General features: G+C 59.8%; 1 protein-coding gene across 1 annotated transcript in view; it reads left to right on the forward strand.

Moving 5' to 3' along the window:
• SLC12A9 (solute carrier family 12 member 9) overlaps window positions 1-18004 on the forward strand; it is a 42364-nt gene extending 24360 nt beyond the window's left edge. The window contains 7 exon segments of the mRNA XM_075585132.1: window positions 5828-6121; window positions 11808-11915; window positions 13009-13120; window positions 13444-13601; window positions 14544-14626; window positions 17520-17644; window positions 17886-18004. Of these exon segments, the coding sequence (XP_075441247.1) occupies window positions 5828-6121; window positions 11808-11915; window positions 13009-13120; window positions 13444-13601; window positions 14544-14626; window positions 17520-17644; window positions 17886-17889 (884 nt within the window). The 3' untranslated portion in view covers window positions 17890-18004.
• The last annotated feature ends 434 nt before the right edge of the window (window positions 18005-18438 follow it).

An 18438-nucleotide genomic window follows, 5' to 3' on the forward strand; every position in this document is an offset into this window, starting at 1 on the left:
CCCCCCCTCACGCTCTCTCCCCCCCCGCTCCTCACGCTCTCTCCCCCCCCTCACGCTCTCTCCCCCCCCTCACGCTCTCTCCCCCCCCCTCACGCTCTCTCCCCCCCCCTCACGCTCTCTCCCCCCCCCTCACGCTCTCTCCCCCCCCCCCTCACGCTCTCTCCCCCTCACGCTCTCTCCCCCCTCACGCTCTCTCCCCCCCTCACGCTCTCTCCCCCCCTCACGCTCTCTCCCCCCCCTCACACTCTCCGCCCCCCTCACACTCTCTCCGCCCCCCTCACACTCTCTCCGCCCCCCTCACACTCTCTCCGCCCCCCCCCCCCTCACACTCTCTCCGCCCACCTCACACTCTCTCCGCCCACCTCACACTCTCTCCGCCCACCTCACACTCTCTCCCCCCCCCTCACACTCTCTCCCCCCTCACACACTCTCCCCCCCCCACACTCTCTCCCCCCCCTCACACTCCTCTCCCCCCTCACACTCTCTCCCCCCTCACACTCTCTCCCCCCCTCACACTCTCTCCCCCCTCACACTCTCTCCCCCCCTCACACCTCTCTCCCCCCCCTCACACTCTCTCCCCCCCTCACACTCTCTCCCCCTCACACCTCTCCCCCCCCTCACACTCTCCCCCCCTCACACTCTCCCCCTCACCCCTCCCCCTCACACTCTCTCCCCCCCTCACACTCTCTCCCCCCTCACACTCTCTCCCCCCTCACACTCTCTCTCCCCCCCTCACACTCTCTCCCCCCCTCACACTCACTCTCCCCCCCTCACACTCTCTCCCCCCCCTCACACTCTCTCCCCCCCCCTCACACTCTCTCCCCCCCTCACACTCTCTCCCCCCCCTCACACTCTCCCCCCCCCCACACTCCCCCCACACTCTCTCCCCCCCCTCACACTCTCTCCCCCCCTCACACTCTCCCCCCCCTCACACTCTCCCCCCCCTCACACTCTCTCCCCCCCCTCACACTCTCTCCCCCCCCCTCACACTCTCTCCCCCCCCCCTCACACTCTCCCCGCCCCCTCACACTCTCTCCCCCCCCTCACACTCTCTCTCTCCCCCTCACTCTCTCTCTCCCCCTCACACTCTCTCCCCCCCTCACACTCTCTCCCCCCCTCACACTCTCTCCCGCCTCACACTCTCTCCCGCCTCACACTCTCTCCCCCCTCACACTCTCCCCCCTCACACACTCTCCCCCCTCACACTCTCTCCCCCCTCACACTCTCTCCCCCCTCACACTCTCTCCCCCCTCACACTCTCTCCCCCCTCACACTCTCTCCCCCCTCACACTCTCTCCCCCCCTCACACTCTCTCCCCCCTCACACTCTCTCCCCCCTCACACTCTCTCCCCCCTCACACTCTCTCCCCCCTCACTCTCTCCCCCTCACACTCTCTCCCCCCCTCACACTCTCTCCCCCCCTCACACTCTCCCCGCCCCCCTCACACTCTCCCCGCCCCCCTCACACTCTCTCCGCCCCCCTCACACTCTCCCCGCCCCCCTCACACTCTCTCTCTCCCCCCCCTCACTCTCTCTCCCCCCCTCACTCTCTCTCCCCCCCTCACTCTCTCTCCCCCCCCCTCACACTCTCCACCCCCCCTCACACTCTCCACCCCCCCTCACACTCTCCACGCCCCCCTCACACTCTCCACGCCCCCCTCACACTCTCCACGCCCCCCTCACACTCTCCACGCCCCCCTCACACTCTCCACGCCCCCCTCACACTCTCCACGCCCCTCTCACACTCTCCACGCCCCCCTCACACTCTCCACGCCCCCCCTCACACTCTCCACGCCCCCCTCACACTCTCCCCGCCCCCCTCACACTCTCTCTCTCTCCCCCTCACACTCTCTCTCTCTCCCCCTCACACTCTCTCTCCCCCCCCCCCCTCACTCTCTCTCCACCCCCCTCTCTCTCTCCCCCCTCACAGACTCCTCAGACCCCGGGGCCCCCCTGCGCACGCTCCCCCAGGGATACGGGTACAGCTTCCTGTATGCCAGCGCGGTGCTGCTCCTGTGCCCCCCCCTCACTCTCTCCCCCCCTCACTCTCTCTCCCCCCCCCTCACTCTCTCCCCTCACAGACTCCTCGGACCCCGGGGCCCCCCCTGCGCGCGCTCCCCCAGGGGTACGGATACAGCTTCCTGTATGCCAGCGCGGTGCTGCTCCTGTGCCCCCCCCTCACTCTCTCTCCCCCCTCACTCTCTCCCCCCTCACAGACTCCTCGGACCCCGGGGCCCCCCTGCGCGCGCTCCCCCAGGGGTACGGGTACAGCTTCCTGTATGCCAGCGCGGTGCTGCTCCTGTGCCCCCCCCTCACTCTCTCTCCCCCCCTCACTCTCTGTCTCCCCCCTCACAGACTCCTCGGACCCCGGGGCCCCCCTGCGCGCGCTCCCCCAGGGGTACGGATACAGCTTCCTGTATGCCAGCGCGGTGCTGCTCCTGTGCCCCCCCCTCACTCTCTCCCCCCCCTCACTCTCTCCCCCCCTCACAGACTCCTCGGACCCCGGGGCCCCCCTGCGCGTGCTCCCCCAGGGATACGGATACAGCTTCCTGTATGCCAGCGCGGTGCTGCTCCTGTGCCCCCCCCTCACTCTCTCTCCCCCCTCACTCTCTCCCCCCTCACAGACTCCTCGGACCCCGGGGCCCCCCTCACTCTCTCTCCCCCCCCTCACTCTCTCTCTCTCCCCTCACACTCTCTCCCCCCCCTCACTCTCTCTCCCCCCCTCTCAGACTCCTCGGACCCCGGGGCCCCCCTGCGCTCGCTCCCCCAGGGGTACGGATACAGCTTCCTGTATGCCAGCGCGGTGCTGCTCCTGTGCCCCCCCCCCCCCTCACTCTCTCCCCCCCTCACACTCTCTCTCCCCCTCACTCTCTCCCCCCTCACTCTCTCCCCCCTCACTCTCTCCCCCCTCACTCTCTCCCCCCTCACTCTCTCCCCCCCCTCACTCTCTCCCCCCTCTCACTTTCTCTCTCCCCCCTCACAGACTCCTCGGACCCTGGGGCCCCCCTGCGCTCGCTCCCCAGGGGTACGGATACAGCTTCCTGTATGTCAGCGCGGTGCTGCTCCTGTGCCCCCCCCCTCACTCTCTCCCCCCTCACTCTCTCTCCCCCCCTCACACTCTCTCTCCCCCCTCACTCTCCCCCCTCACTCTCTCCCCCCTCACACTCTCTCTCCCCCCTCACAGACTCCTCGGACCCCGGGGCCCCCTGCGCGCGCTCCCCCAGGGGTACAGATACAGCTTCCTGTATGCCAGCGCGGTGCTGCTCCTGTGCCCCCCCTCACTCTCTCTCTCCCCCCTCTCTCTCTCCCCCCCCTCACTCTCTCTCTCCCCCCTCACAGACTCCTCGGACCCCGGGGCCCCCCTGCGCGCGCTCCCCCAGGGGTACGGATACAGCTTCCTGTATGCCAGCGCGGTGCTGCTCCTGTGCCCCCCCCCCTCACTCTCTCCCCCCCCCTCACTCTCTCTCCCCCCCTCACTCTCTCCCCCCCCTCACAGACTCCTCGGACCCCGGGGCCCCCCTGCGCGCGCTCCCCCAGGGATACGGTTACAGCTTCCTGTATGCCAGCGCGGTGCTGCTCCTGTGTACCCCCCTCACTCTCTCTCCCCCCTCACTCTCTCTCCCCCCCTCACTCTCTCTCTCCCCCCTCACAGACTCCTCGGACCCCGGGGCCCCCCTGCGCGCGCTCCCCCAGGGATACGGATACAGCTTCCTGTATGCCAGCGCGGTGCTGCTCCTGTGCCCCCCCCCCCCTCACTCTCTCTCTCCCCCCTCACTCTCTCTCTCCCCCCTCACTCTCTCTCTCCCCCCTCACTCTCTCTCCCCCCTCACAGACTCCTCGGACCCCGGGGGCCCCCCTGCGCGCGCTCCCCCCAGGGATACGGGTACAGCTTCCTGTATGCCAGCGCGGTGCTGCTCCTGTGCCCCCCCCTCACTCTCTCCCTCCCCCCTCACTCTCTCTCCCCCCTCACTCTCTCTCCCCCCTCACTCTCTCTCTCCCCCCTCACTCTCTCTCTCCCCCCTCACAGACTCCTCGGACCCCGGGGCCCCCCTGCGCTCGCTCCCCCAGGGATACGGGTACAGCTTCCTGTATGCCAGCGCGGTGCTGCTCCTGTGCCCCCCCCTCACTCTCTCTCTCCCCCCTCACTCTCTCTCCCCCCTCACTCTCTCTCCCCCCTCACTCTCTCTCCCCCCCTCACTCTCTCTCCCCCCCCCCTCACTCTCTCCCTCCCCCCTCACAGACTCCTTGGACCCCGGGGCCCCCCCCCCTCACTCTCTCTCTCCCCCCTCACAGACTCCTCGGACCCCGGGGCCCCCCTGCGCGCGCTCCCCCCAGGGATACGGGTACAGCTTCCTGTATGCCAGCGCGGTGCTGCTCCTGTGCCCCCCCTCCCTCTCTCCCCCCCCCTCACTCTCTCTCCCCCCTCACAGACTCCTCGGACCCCGGGGCCCCCCTGCGCGCGCTCCCCCAGGGGTACGGGTACAGCTTCCTGTATGCCAGCGCGGTGCTGCTCCTGTGCCCCCCCCTCACTCTCTCTCCCCCCCCTCACTCTCTCTCCCCCCCCTCACTCTCTCCCTCCCCCCTCACAGACTCCTCGGACCCCGGGCCCCCCCCCCTCACTCTCTCCCCTCACTCTCCCCCCCCTCACTCTCCCCCCCCCCTCACTCTCTCTCTCCCCCCTCACAGACTCCTCGGACCCCGGGGCCCCCCTGCGCTCTCTCCCCCAGGGGTACGGGTACAGCTTCCTGTATGCCAGCGCGGTGCTGCTCCTGTGCCCCCCCCCCTCACTCTCTCTCCCCCCCCTCACTCTCTCTCTCCCCCCTCACAGACTCCTCGGACCCCGGGGCCCCCCTGCGCGCGCTCCCCCAGGGGTACGGGTACAGCTTCCTGTATGCCAGCGCGGTGCTGCTCCTGTGCCCCCCCCTCACTCTCTCCCTCCCCCCTCACTCTCTCCCTCCCCCCTCACTCTCTCTCCCCCCCTCACTCTCTCTCCCCCCTCACTCTCTCTCCCCCCTCACTCTCTCCCTCCCCCCTCACTCTCTCTCCCCCCTCACTCTCTCTCTCCCCCCTCACAGACTCCTCGGACCCCGGGGCCCCCCTGCGCTCGCTCCCCCAGGGGTACGGGTACAGCTTCCTGTATGCCAGCGCGGTGCTGCTCCTGTGCCCCCCCCCCCTCACTCTCTCTCCCCCCCTCACTCTCTCCCTCCCCCCTCACTCTCTCTCCCCCTCACTCTCTCTCCCCCCTCACTCTCTCTCTCCCCCCTCACTCTCTCTCTCCCCCCTCACAGACTCCTCGGACCCCGGGGCCCCCCTGCGCGCGCTCCCCCAGGGATACGGGTACAGCTTCCTGTATGCCAGCACGGTGCTGCTCCTGTGCCCCCCACCCCCTCACTCTCTTCCCCCCCCCCTCACTCTCTCTCCCCCCTCACAGACTCCTCGGACCCCGGGGCCCCCCTGCGCGCGCTCCCCCCAGGGGTACGGGTACAGCTTCCTGTATGCCAGCGCGGTGCTGCTCCTGTGCCCCCCCTCACTCTCTCCCCCCCCCCTCACTCTCTCCCCCCCCTCACAGACTCCTCGGACCCCGGGGCCCCCCTGCGCGCGCTCCCCCAGGGATACGGATACAGCTTCCTGTATGCCAGCGCGGTGCTGCTCCTGTGCCCCCCCCTCACTCTCTCTCCCCCCCTCACTCTCTCTCTCCCCCCTCACAGACTCCTCGGACCCCGGGGCCCCCCTGCGCGCGCTCCCCCAGGGGTACGGGTACAGCTTCCTGTATGCCAGCGCGGTGCTGCTCCTGTGCCCCCCCTCACTCTCTCTCCCCCCCCTCACAGACTCCTCGGACCCCAGTGCCCCCCTGCGCGCGCTCCCCCAGGGGTACGGGTACAGCTTCCTGTATGCCAGCGCGGTGCTGCTCCTGTGCCTGTCCGTGTGCCTGGTCGGGGCGTCGATCTATTCCCAGGCTTCCTTCTTCATCTTCCTCCTCGTCATCCTCGTCCTGTTGTCCATCCTGCTCAGCTTCCTGGCCGTGGGTCCGCGCCACGTCACCATCCGCCACGGAGGCAACGTCACCTTCACCGGACACTATACCGGGATTAACGGCAGCACCGGGCGAGACAACCTGTACGGTCAGTATAGGTGTGTGTGTGTGTGTGTGTGTGTGTGTGTGTGTGTGTGTGTGTGTGTGTGTGTGTGTGTGTGTGTGTGTGTGTCTGTGTGTCTGTGTGTCTGTGTGTCTGTGTGTCTGTGTGTCTGTGTGTGTGTGTGTCTGTGTGTGTGTGTGTGTGTGTGTGTGTGTGTGTGTGTGTGTGTGTGTGTGTGTGTGTGTCTGTGTGTCTGTGTGTCTGTGTGTCTGTGTGTGTGTGTGTGTGTGTGTGTGTCTGTGTGTCTGTGTGTCTGTGTGTCTGTGTGTCTGTGTGTCTGTGTGTCTGTGTGTCTGTGTGTCTGTGTGTCTGTGTGTCTGTGTGTCTGTGTGTCTGTGTGTCTGTGTGTCTGTGTGTCTGTGTGTCTGTGTGTCTGTGTGTCTGTGTGTCTGTGTGTCTGTGTGTCTGTGTGTCTGTGTGTCTGTGTGTCTGTGTGTCTGTGTGTCTGTGTGTCTGTGTGTCTGTGTGTCTGTGTGTGTGTGTGTGTGTCTGTGTGTGTGTGTGTGTGTATCTTATACTATATTAGTGAAAGCACTGTATGTTTGCCTGTCTGGATGTCCGGTGTCCCTAGGGGAAATCTCATTGGTCCCTTGGGTCGCCCCGCCCCCGCACACCTCTCATTGGCCTGAGGCGGAGTGACGGGCCACACACACACACACAACACACAACACAGCAGCTCTATACACACACACACAACACACAACACAGCAGCTCTATAAACACACACACACACACCCTCTGTCCGCCCCCCCCCCCCCCCCATCACGTGCGCCGCCCTGCACTGGCTCCGGACGGGAAGCGCGGCCCTCCTACCCCAGCCGCTCCCTTACCTCCCCGGCGCTACCACCCGCTCAGGTAAGTCACTGCGCGTCCCGCCTCAGGCTCAGGCCCACTGCGCGTCCCGCCTCAGCCTCAGGCCCACACACACAGGGCGCTTCCTAACGCCGCTCAGCCGGACGCCACATCGAGCGGGCGCCGGGGGGGGGGGGGGCGGGGGGAGCGCGAGTCTTAGGCCCACACAGGGCGCTTCCTGCCGCCGCCTGCACGCCTCACTCAGCAGGACGGCACATCGGGGGAGCGCGAGTCACAGGGAATGGAGGGGGGGGGCCGAGCCGCGAGTCACAGGGAACGGGAGGGGGGAGTCACGGGGAACGGGGGGGGCCACCAGCCGAACCAGCAGGGGGACGGACGCACGGAAGAGGGGGGGGGAAATGCCCATACATAAATTATGACAATACATATGCCCACTGCTCTCCACCCCCCCCCCCCCCCACTCCCCCTTTCCCCCCCACCCCCCTCCCCTTTCGTCCCCCCCCTCCCCTTTCGTCCCCCCCTCCCCTTTCGTCCCCCCCTCCCCTTTCGTCCCCCCCCTCCCCTTTCCCCCCATCCCCCGTCCCCCCGCTCCCCTTTCCCCCGTCCCCCGCTCCCCTTTCCCCCGTCCCCCGCTCCCCTTTCCCCCGTCCCCCGCTCCCCTTTCCCCCGTCCCCCGCTCCCCCTTTCCCCCGCTCCCCTTTCCCCCGCTCCCCTTTCCCCCGCTCCCCTTTCCCCCCGCTCCCCTTTCCCCCGTCCCCCGCTCCCCCGTCCCCCGCTCCCCTGTCCCCCGCTCCCCTTTCCCCCGTCCCCCGCTTCCCCCGTCCCCCGCTCCCCCGTCCCCCGCTCCCCTTTCCCCCCGTCCCCCGCTCCCCTTTCCCCCGTCCCCCGCTCCCCTTTCCCCCGTCCCCCGCTCCTCTTTCCCCCGTCCCCCCGCTCCCCCTTTCCCCTTTCCCCCGCTCCCCTTTCCCCCGCTCCCCTTTCCCCCGCTCCCCTTTCCCCCCGCTCCCCTTTCCCCCGTCCCCCGCTCTCCTTTCCCCCCGTCCCCCGCTCTCCTTTCCCCCGTCCCCCCGCTCCCCTTTCCCCCGTCCCCCGCTCTCCTTTCCCCCGTCCCCCGCTCCCCTTTCCCCCGTCCCCGCTCCCCTTTCCCCCGTCCCCCGCTCCCCTTTCCCGTCCCCCCGCTCCCCTTTCCCCCCGCTCCCTTTCTCCCCCCCCCGCTCCCCTTTCCCCCGTCCCCCGCTCCCCTTTCTCCCCCTCCCGCTCCCCTTTCTCCCCCTCCCGCTCCCCTTTCTCCCCCTCCCGCTCCCCTTTCTCCCCCTCCCGCTCCCCTTTCTCCCCCCTCCCGCTCCCCTTTCTCCCCCTCCCGCTCCCCTTTCTCCCCCTCCCGCTCCCCTTTCTCCCCCTCCCGCTCCCCTTTCTCCCCCTCCCGCTCCCCTTTCTCCCCCCCCGCTCCCCTTTCTCCCCTCCCCTTTCTCCCCCCCCCCCAAACCTTTACAACAAATACTCACCTATTGTTCCACGATTTATAAATAATACTACCTATTACGCATTTACATCCCGGGCAACGCCGGGTCTCTCAGCTAGTATATATATATGTCTGTCTCTCTGTCTGTCTCTCTGTCTGTCTCTCTGTCTCTCTCTCTGTCTCTCTCTCTGTCTCTCTCTCTGTCTCTCTCTCTGTCTCTCTCTCTGTCTCTCTCTCTGTATGTGTATGTCTATATCTATATCTCTATCTATATATATCTCAGTATATATCTCTGTATGTGTATCTCTGTGTGTATATATATATATACCCCGCCTTTCACCATTAACCCCCAGCACACAGCGCTTCCACTGCAGCAAGGGATTCTGGGAAATGACATGCAGCCCCGCCTTTCACCATTAACCCCCAGCACACAGCGCTCCCACTGCAGCAAGGGATTCTGGGAAATGCCATGCAGCCCCGCCTTTCACCATTATCCCCCAGCATACAGCGCTTCCACTGCAGCAAGGGATTCTGGGAAATGACATGCAGCCCTGCCTTTCACCCATTATCCCCCAGCACACAGCGCTCCCACTGCAGCAAGGGATTCTGGGAAATGACATGCAGCCCCGCCTTTCACCATTATCCCCCAGCACACAGCGCTTCCACTGCAGCAAGGGATTCTGGGAAATGACATGCAGCCCTGCCTTTCACCATTATCCCCCAGCATACAGTGCTCCCACTGCAGCAAGGGATTCTGGGAAATGACACGCAGCCCCGCCTTTCACCATTATCCCCCAGCATACAGTGCTCCCACTGCAGCAAGGGATTCTGGGAAATGACATGCAGCCCCGCCTTTCACCATTATCCCCCAGCACACAGCGCTTCCACTGCAGCAAGGGATTCTGGGAAATTACATGCAGCCCCGCCTTTCACCATTATCACCCAGCACACAGCGCTCCCACTGCAGCAAGGGATTCTGGGAAATGACATGCAAATGAGCACACAATGTGTCACCTTTTGCCTGAAAATCCATTGTTACATGGAGCCCATATAAGCTGTATACTGTATACAGTTTAGGTCCGGAAATAATTGGACACTGATACAAGCTTTGTTATTTCGGCTGTGTACCAAAATAAATCCAAGTTACAGTTAAATAATGAATATGGGCTTAAAGTGCCGTCTATCAGCTTTAATTTTAGGGTATTCACGTCCAAATTGGAGGAAGGGTTTAGGAATTACATCTCTTTAATATGTAGCCCCCTCTTTTTCAAGGGACCAATAGTAATTGGACAATTGGCTCAGAAGCTGTTTCATGGACAGGTGTGGGCTATTCCTTCGTTATTTCTTCATCAATTAAGCAGGTAAAAGGTCTGGAGTTGATTCCAGGTGTGGCATTCGCATTTGGAAGCTGTTGCTGTGAACCCACAACATGCGGTCAAAGGAGCTCTCAATGCAAGTGAAACAGGGCATCCTTAGGCTGCAAAAAGAAGATAACCCACCAGAGAGATAGCAGGAACATTGGGAGCGGCCAAATCAACAGTTTGGTACATTCTGAGAAAAAAAGAACGCACTGGTGAGCTCTGCAACGCAAACAGGCCTGGACGTCCACGGAAGACAACAGTGGTGGATGATCATAGGATCCTTTCCATGGTAAAGAAAACCCCTTCACAACATCCAGCCAAGTGAAGAACACTCTCCAGGAGGTAGGCATATCATTATCCAAGTCTACCATAAAGAGACTTCACCAGAGCAAATACAGAGGGTTCACCACAAGGTGCAAACCATTCATAAGCCTCAATAATAGAAAGGCCAGATTAGACTTTGCCAAACAATATCTAAAAAAGCCAGCCCAGTTCTGGAACAGCATTCTTTGGACAGATGAAACTAAGATCAACCTGTACCAGAATGATGGGAAGAAAAAAGTATGGAGAAGGTTGGGAACGGCTCATGATCTGAAGCATACCACATCATCTGTAAAACCCGGTGGAGGCCGTGTGATGGCATGGGCATGCATGGCTTACAATGGCACTGGGTCATTAGTGTTTATTGATGATGTGACAGAAGACAGAAGCAGCCGGATTAATTCTGAAGTGTATAGGGATATATTGTCTGCTCAGATTCAGCCAAATTCAGTGAAGTTGATTGGACGGCGCTTCACTTTACAGATTGACAATGACCCAAAACATACTGCGAAAGCAACCCAGGAGTTTTTTTAAGGCAAAGAAGAGGAATATTCTGCAATGGCCGAGTCAATCACCTGATCTCAACCCGATCGAGCATGCATTTCACTTGCTGAAGACAAAACGTAAGGCAGAAAGACCCACGAACAAACAACAACTGAAGACAGCTGCAGTAAATGCCTGGCAAAGTATCACAAAGGAGGAAACCCAGCGTTTGGTGACGTCCGTGCGATCCAGACTTCAAGCAGTCATTACCGGCAAAGGATTCTCAACAAAGTATTAAAAATGAACATTTTATTTATGATTGTGTTCATTTGTCCAATTACATTTGAGCCCCAGAAATAAGGGGACTGTGTATGAAAATGGTTGCAATTCCTAAACGTTTCATACGATATTTTTGTCCAACCCCTTGAATTAAAGCTGAAAGTCTGCACTTCTATTGCATCTCGGTTGTTTCAAATCCATTGTGGTGGCGTCCAGAGGCAAAATTATGACAATTGTGTCAGTGCCCAATTATTTCTGGACCTAACTGTGTGTATATATATCTGTCCCGTCTGTCCCGTCTGTCCCGTCTGTCCCGTCTGTCCCGTCTGTCCCGTCTGTCCGTGTTAGAAAAATCTTCGTGATGTAATACTCAGGAATCAGGTTTCCAGTTCAAATCAGCAGTCTTTATTATTTTTCAATCCGCTTCAGCAAAGATACAGCATACCAGATACTTCTGCCCAGTTTAAAGTATCTGACGCTAGTGATGATGCCGCGTTCAAAGGGATTCTTTATACTTCTGGGACAAAGAGATATAAATCACTTGTCTTAGCTCACTCTGGCTGATAAAACCTTGGTGTTTTTTGGTACCAGGCTGTGGTTACCGGTACTGCCGGAAACATCTGTCTGAGGCGTTAGGATCTTAGCACTAAAATGTCTCGGTTTCAAGTTGTCCCCGAAGTGACAAACTGCCCATAATATCTCTTTTATAAGAAGCGGAACCACGTCGCCCACTCAGGAGGCCCAAGTCCCGGCTCTTGTCCTCGGGTCCGTTACCGTCCTGTGACCGTTGCCACGGTATCTCAGCGCGCTTATTCTTGTGGCCATAGTGATTTTGCCGGTTTTTCTCCACGCTTTTCCACACGTGCGGCGAGACACGCTTACACACACGTGTGGCGACACGCTTACACGCACTGCGCTCACACGACTCCCCCTCTCTGTCTCTCCCCTTCAGCGGATTACTCGTTGGATTATACAACCGGGAACCTCATGAGTTTTGCCACCGTGTTCGCCATCATGTTTAACGGCTGCACCGGCATCATGGCGGGGTGTAACATGTCCGGTAAGTACTGCCTCCCACTACTGCCCCCCTGCACCGGCAGCATGGCAGGGTGTAACATGTCCGGTAAGTACTGCCCCCCACTACTGCCCCCCTGCACCGGCAGCATGGCGGGGTGTAACATGTCCGGTAAGTACTGCCCCCCACTACTGCCCCCCTGCACCGGCATCATGGCGGGGTGTAACTTGTCCGGTAAGTACTGCCTCCCACTACTGCCCCCCTGCACCGGCATCATGGCGGGGTGTAACATGTCCGGTAAGTACTGCCCCCCACTACTGCCTCCCACTACTGCCCCCTCTGCACCGGCATCATGGCGGGGTGTAACATGTCCGGTAAGTACTGCCCCCACTACTGCCCCCCTGCACCGGCATCATGGCAGGGTGTAACATGTCCGGTAAGTACTGCCCCCCCTGCTGCCCCCCCTGCACCAGCATCATGGCGGGGTGTAACATGTCCGGTAAGTACTGCCCCCCACTACTGCCCCCTGCACCAGCATCATGGTAGGGTGTAACATGTCCGGTAAGTACTGCCCCCCACTACTGCCCCCTGCACCAGCATCATGGTAGGGTGTAACATGTCCGGTAAGTACTGCCCCCCTGCACCGGCATCATGGCGGGGTGTAACATGTCCGGTAAGTACTGCCCCCCCTGCCCACCCCACACACACACATACAGAGGCTGAGTGGGGGGGTCTGCTTGTTTCCTAATTCTTATATTTTTTTTATTCCAGCTGCGGTCACCTCCTTATTAGGATAACTCTCACTCACTAATGCCCTCCTGCCCCTTCCCCTTTTATACCTCCCCCCCCTCCTCCTCATCCACCCACACTATTAATAGAGATGGTGTTAGAAGTGGGATCCTACATCTTTATACAGTAGTATCATTTAAACGGGTCAGTGGTTTCTCCCCGTTACGACCTCTTCCCCCTATAGCACTTTTAGATGGTTGTGTGTCCCCTTTATAGGGGGGGGGGGCACTTTATAGGGTTTGTGCCTCAGTTAATAGGAGACTGAGGTGGCTTCTTTTATTCCATTTATACTATAGGGCTTTAGTAGGGTCTGCATGCGCCTATAACGGTTTCTGCTTGTTCTTTATAGGGGAATTAAAGCACCCCAGTCGTTCCATCCCTATAGGGACCATCATTGCTGTGGTCATCACGTTTTTCGTCTACCTAATCCTCTTCCTGCTGACGGCGTTTACCTGCGACAGGTAAGAGGGGTCTCTGTACCCCGATAATCATTCCGGCCGGAAAGTAATAAGGGAAGAGAGAGCGCTATGCGCCCGCGTCATATTATACAGCATTATGGTCTCTCTCGCCCTCTCTCTCGCCCCGTCTCGCCCCCTCTCTGCCCGTCTCGCGCTGCCTCTTCACCCTCGCACTCTCTCTCTCGCCCCCTCTCTGCCCGTCTCGCCCCCTCTCTGCCCGTCTCGCCCCCTCTCTGCCCGTCTCACCCCCTCTCTGCCCGTCCCGCCCACTCTCTGCCCGTCTCGCGCTCCCTCTTCACCCTCGCGCTCTCTCTCTCTCCCCCCAGGACGCTGCTGAAGGAAGATTACGGTTTCTTCCGCCCTATTAATATCTGGCCGCCCTTCGTCCTGATCGGCGTGTACGCCACCTCGCTCTCTGCATCTATGAGCACTCTCATCGGGGCGTCTCGTATCCTGCACGCTCTCGCCAAAGATGACCTGTTCGGTGAGGAGAAGAGACAGATCCCGCACTCTCACACTCTCTCACACACTCTCTGCCCCGCACTCTCCCACTCTGCCTGTCACTCTCCCCCCTCTCTCTCTAACACCCACCCACCCTCCTCACGCTCTCTTCCTTTGTCTCACTCTCCCCCTCTCTCTCCTCCCCCTCCTCACGCTCTTTTCCTCTCTCCCCCCTCTTTCTCTCTCCCCCCCCTCCTCACACTCTTTTCCTCTCTCTCCCCCTCTCTCTTCCCCCTCTCTCCCCCATCTCACGTTCTTTTCCTTGCTCTCTCCCTCGCCCCCTTCTCTGCCTCTCCCCTTTCTCTCCTTATCCCCCCTCCTCACGATCTCTCCCTCTCTCTCCCTCTTTCCCCCCCCTCTCCCTCTTTTTCCCCCCCCCTCTCCCTCTTTCCCCCCCCTCTCCCTCTTTCCCCCCCTCTCCCTCTTTCCCCCCCTCTCCCTCTTTCCCCCCTCTCCCTCTTCCCCCCCTCTCCCTCTTTCCCCCCCCTCTCCCTCTTCCCCCCCCCCTCTCCCTCTTTCCCGCCCTCTCCCCCGCCCGCTCCATCTTTCCCCCCCTCTCTCCCTCTTCCCCCCCCTCTCCCTCTTCCCCCCCCTCTCCCTCTTCCCCCCCTCTCCCTCTTTCTCCCCCCCCCCTCTCCCTCTTTCCCCCCCCCCTCTCTCTTTCCCCCCCTCTCTCTCTTTCCCCCCCCCCCTCTCTCTTTCCCCCCCCCTCTCCCTCTTTTCCCCCCCCTCTCCCTCTTTTCCCCCCTCTCTCCCTCTTTTCCCCCCTCTCTCCCTCTTTTCCCCCCTCTCTCCCTCTTTTCCCCCCTCTCTCCCTCCTTTCCCCCCCCTCTCTCCCTCCTTTCCCCCCCCTCTCTCTCCCTTTCCCCCCCCCCCTCTCTCCCTCTCCCTCTCCTTCACACTCTCTTTTCCTCTCCTCTCTCAGGAATCCTCCTGGCTCCGGCTAAACTGGTGTCTAGGAGTGGGAACCCCTGGGGTGCAGTGCTGTATACCTGGGTCCTGGTGCAGGTCAGAGCAGTGTGTCTCTCAGACTGTCACTAGCTGTCTCTCTGTGTGTCTCTCGGTCTGTCACTAGCTGTCTCTCAGGCTGTCACTAGCTGTCTCTCTGTGTCTCTCAGACTGTCACTAGCTGTCTCTGTGTCTCTCAGGCTGTCACTAGCTGTCTCTCTGTGTGTCTCTCAGGCTGTCACTAGCTGTCTCTCTGTGTGTCTCTCAGGCTGTCACTAGCTGTCTCTCTGTCTCTCAGGCTGTCACTAGCTGTCTCTCAGGCTGTCACTAGCTGTCTCTCTGTGTCTCTCAGACTGTCACTAGCTGTCTCTCAGGCTGTCACTAGCTGTCTGTGTGTGTCTCTCAGACTGTCACTAGCTGTCTCTCTGTGTCTCTCAGACTGTCACTAGCTGTCTCTCTCAGACTGTCACTAGCTGTCTCTCTGTCTCTCTCAGGCTGTCACTAGCTGTCACTAGCTGTCTCTCAGGCTGTCACTAGCTGTCTCTCTGTGTCTCTCAGACTGTCACTAGCTGTCTCTCTGTGTCTCTCAGGCTGTCACTAGCTGTCTGTGTGTCTCTCAGACTGTCACTAGCTGTCTCTCTGTGTCTCTCAGACTGTCACTAGCTGTCTCTCTCAGACTGTCACTAGCTGTCTCTCTGTGTCTCTCAGGCTGTCACTAGCTGTCTCTCTGTGTCTCTCAGGCTGTCACTAGCTGTCTCTCTGTGTCTCTCAGGCTGCCACTAGCTGTCTCTCTGTGTCTCTCAGGCTGTCACTAGCTGTCTCTCTGTGTGTCTCAGACTGTCACTAGCTGTCTCTCTCAGACTGTCACTAGCTGTCTCTCTGTGTCTCTCAGGCTGTCACTAGCTGTCTCTCTGTGTGTCTCTCATGCTGTCACTAGCTGTCTCTCTGTGTCTCTCAGACTGTCACTAGCTGTCTCTGTGTCTCTCAGACTGTCACTAGCTGTCTCTCTGTGTCTCTCAGACTGTCACTAGCTGTCTATCTGTGTCTCTCAGACTGTCACTAGCTGTCTATCTGTGTCTCTCAGACTGTCACTAGCTGTCTCTCTGTGTCTCTCAGGCTGTCACTAGCTGACTGTGTGTGTCTCTCAGACTGTCACTAGCTGTCTCTCTGTGTCTCTCAGGCTGTCACTAGCTGTCTCTCTGTGTCTCTCAGACTGTCACTAGCTGTCTCTGTGTCTCTCTGACTGTCACTAGCTGTCTCTCTCAGACTGTCACTAGCTGTCTCTCTCAGACTGTCACTAGCTGTCTCTCTCAGACTGTCACTAGCTGTCTCTCTCAGGCTGTCACTAGCTGTCTCTCTCAGACTGTCACTAGCTGTCTCTCTCAGGCTGTCACTAGCTGTCTCTCTGTGTCTCTCAGGCTGTCACTAGCTGTCTCTGTGTCTCTCAGACTGTCACTAGCTGTCTCTCTGTGTCTCTCAGACTGTCACTAGCTGTCTCTCTGTCTCTCTCAGGCTGTCACTAGCTGTCTCTCTGTGTCTCTCAGGCTGTCACTAGCTGTCTCTCTGTGTCTCTCAGGCTGTCACTAGCTGTCTCTCTGTGTCTCTCAGGCTGTCACTAGCTGTCTGTGTGTGTCTCTCAGACTGTCACTAGCTGTCTCTCTGTGTCTCTCAGGCTGTCACTAGCTGTCTCTCTGTGTCTCTCAGACTGTCACTAGCTGTCTCTCTGTCTCTCTCAGAATATCACTAGCCCCCTCCCTTCTCTCTCTCTCTCCCCTCTCCCTTCTCTCTCTCTCCCCTCTCCCTTCTCTCTCTCTCCCCCCTCCCTTCTCTCTCTCTCTCCCCCCTCCCTTCTCTCTCTCTCTCCCCCCTCCCTTCTCTCTCTCTCTCCCCCCTCCCTTCTCTCTCTCTCTCCCCCCTCCCTTCTCTCTCTCTCTCTCCCCCCTCCCTTCTCTCTCTCTCTCCCCCCTCCCTTCTCTCTCTCTCTCTCCCCCCTCCCTTCTCTCTCTCTCTCCCCCCTCCCTTCTCTCTCTCTCTCCCCCCTCCCTTCTCTCTCTCTCTCCCCCCTCCCTTCTCTCTCTCTCTCCCCCCTCCCTTCTCTCTCTCTCTCCCCCCTCCCTTCTCGCTCTCTCTCCCCCCTCCCTTCTCTCTCTCTCTCCCCCCTCCCTTCTCTCTCTCTCTCCCCCCTCCCTTCTCGCTCTCTCTCCCCCCTCCCTTCTCTCTCTCTCTCCCCCCTCCCTTCTCTCTCTCTCTCTCCCCCCTCCCTTCTCGCTCTCTCTCCCCCCTCCCTTCTCTCTCTCTCTCCCCCCTCCCTTCTCTCTCTCTCTCTCCCCCCCTCCCTTCTCTCTCTCTCCCCCCTCCCTTCTCTCTCTCTCTCCCCCCTCCCTTCTCTCTCTCTCTCCCCCCTCCCTTCTCTCTCTCTCTCTCCCCCCTCCCTTCTCTCTCTCTCTCTCCCCCCTCCCTTCTCTCTCTCTCTCCCCTCTCTCCCTCTCTCCCTCTCTCCCCTCTCCCCTCTCTCCCTCTCCCCTCTCCCCTCTCTCTCTCTCCCCTCTCCCTTCTCTCTCTCTCCCCCCTCCCTTCTCTCTCTCTCCCCCCTCCCTTCTCTCTCTCTCTCCCCCCTCCCTTCTCTCTCTCTCTCCCCCCTCCCTTCTCTCTCTCTCTCCCCCCTCCCTTCTCTCTCTCTCTCCCCCCTCCCTTCTCTCTCTCTCTCCCCCCTCCCTTCTCTCTCTCTCTCTCCCCCCTCCCTTCTCTCTCTCTCTCCCCCCTCCCTTCTCTCTCTCTCTCCCCCCTCCCTTCTCTCTCTCTCTCCCCCCTCCCTTCTCTCTCTCTCTCCCCCCTCCCTTCTCTCTCTCTCTCCCCCCTCCCTTCTCTCTCTCTCTCCCCCCTCCCTTCTCTCTCTCTCTCCCCCCTCCCTTCTCTCGCCCTCTCCCCCCTCCCTTCTCTCGCCCTCTCTCAGCTCGTGCTTTTGGCGGGGAAGCTGAACACGATCGCTGGCATCGTCACCGTCTTCTACCTCATTGCGTACGCAGCCATAGACCTGGCGTGTCTGGCGTTAGAGTGGGCGTCTGCCCCCAACTTCCGGTGAGCGCCGGCAGTGCCAGCCTTGTGACGGGAGCTTTGTGACAGGCTATTAATAATACACAAAAAATATATATATAACTGGCTTGAACTGGTACGAGACTTAGATATGATAAAATATAATGTATTCCTTAATAAAGGTGAACACACAAGATATACAAATAACAGGCAAAATATAGACACTTAAAGATTATGACAAGAAAGCCATCAGGATACAGAATGGGCCATTTCTTCCATATTTCAGTTGACATCACAGCAAGACAGGCAGGTCATGAAGACACATGAAGACCTCTGGCATGAAGACTTTGCATGAAGACATGAGGACCCTTGAGTAAGGGGTGACTCTGACTTAAATACCATGTCAAACTCATCTCTTAACCCTAGATGCCGAAAAGACTAGCAAAAGTCTTTGGGCTTCCATTGTTTAGTGTGAAGTATCACACTTAAACTAGTCAGTTCCTGGGCCCAGCATAAACAATTAGGCAATTTAGCCTTTGATCACCAGGCTATGTAAATTCTAGCAGGATGTCCTTCCTGCTCATTACTATAACAGAGGGAGTCTGCAGTTTTCAGAACAGATTCAAAATCCCATATACACTGTAAATAACTTCATAACTTCAATTCAGTTTTCCGTACTGGCACGCGAGACATATTAATACATTCCGTCACGCATGACGCTCCCAATGAGACTAAATATTACCGTGTAATACTAAAATTAAGAGAGATATTAATATATGTCTCTTCGAACCGGCTAAACCTCAGGTGTCTGTATTCGTTAGTTGGGGCTTGGTCCCACG

The sequence above is a fragment of the Ascaphus truei genome, unplaced genomic scaffold, assembly GCF_040206685.1.
Source record: "Ascaphus truei isolate aAscTru1 unplaced genomic scaffold, aAscTru1.hap1 HAP1_SCAFFOLD_946, whole genome shotgun sequence".
Taxonomy (NCBI): Eukaryota; Metazoa; Chordata; class Amphibia; order Anura; family Ascaphidae; genus Ascaphus; species Ascaphus truei.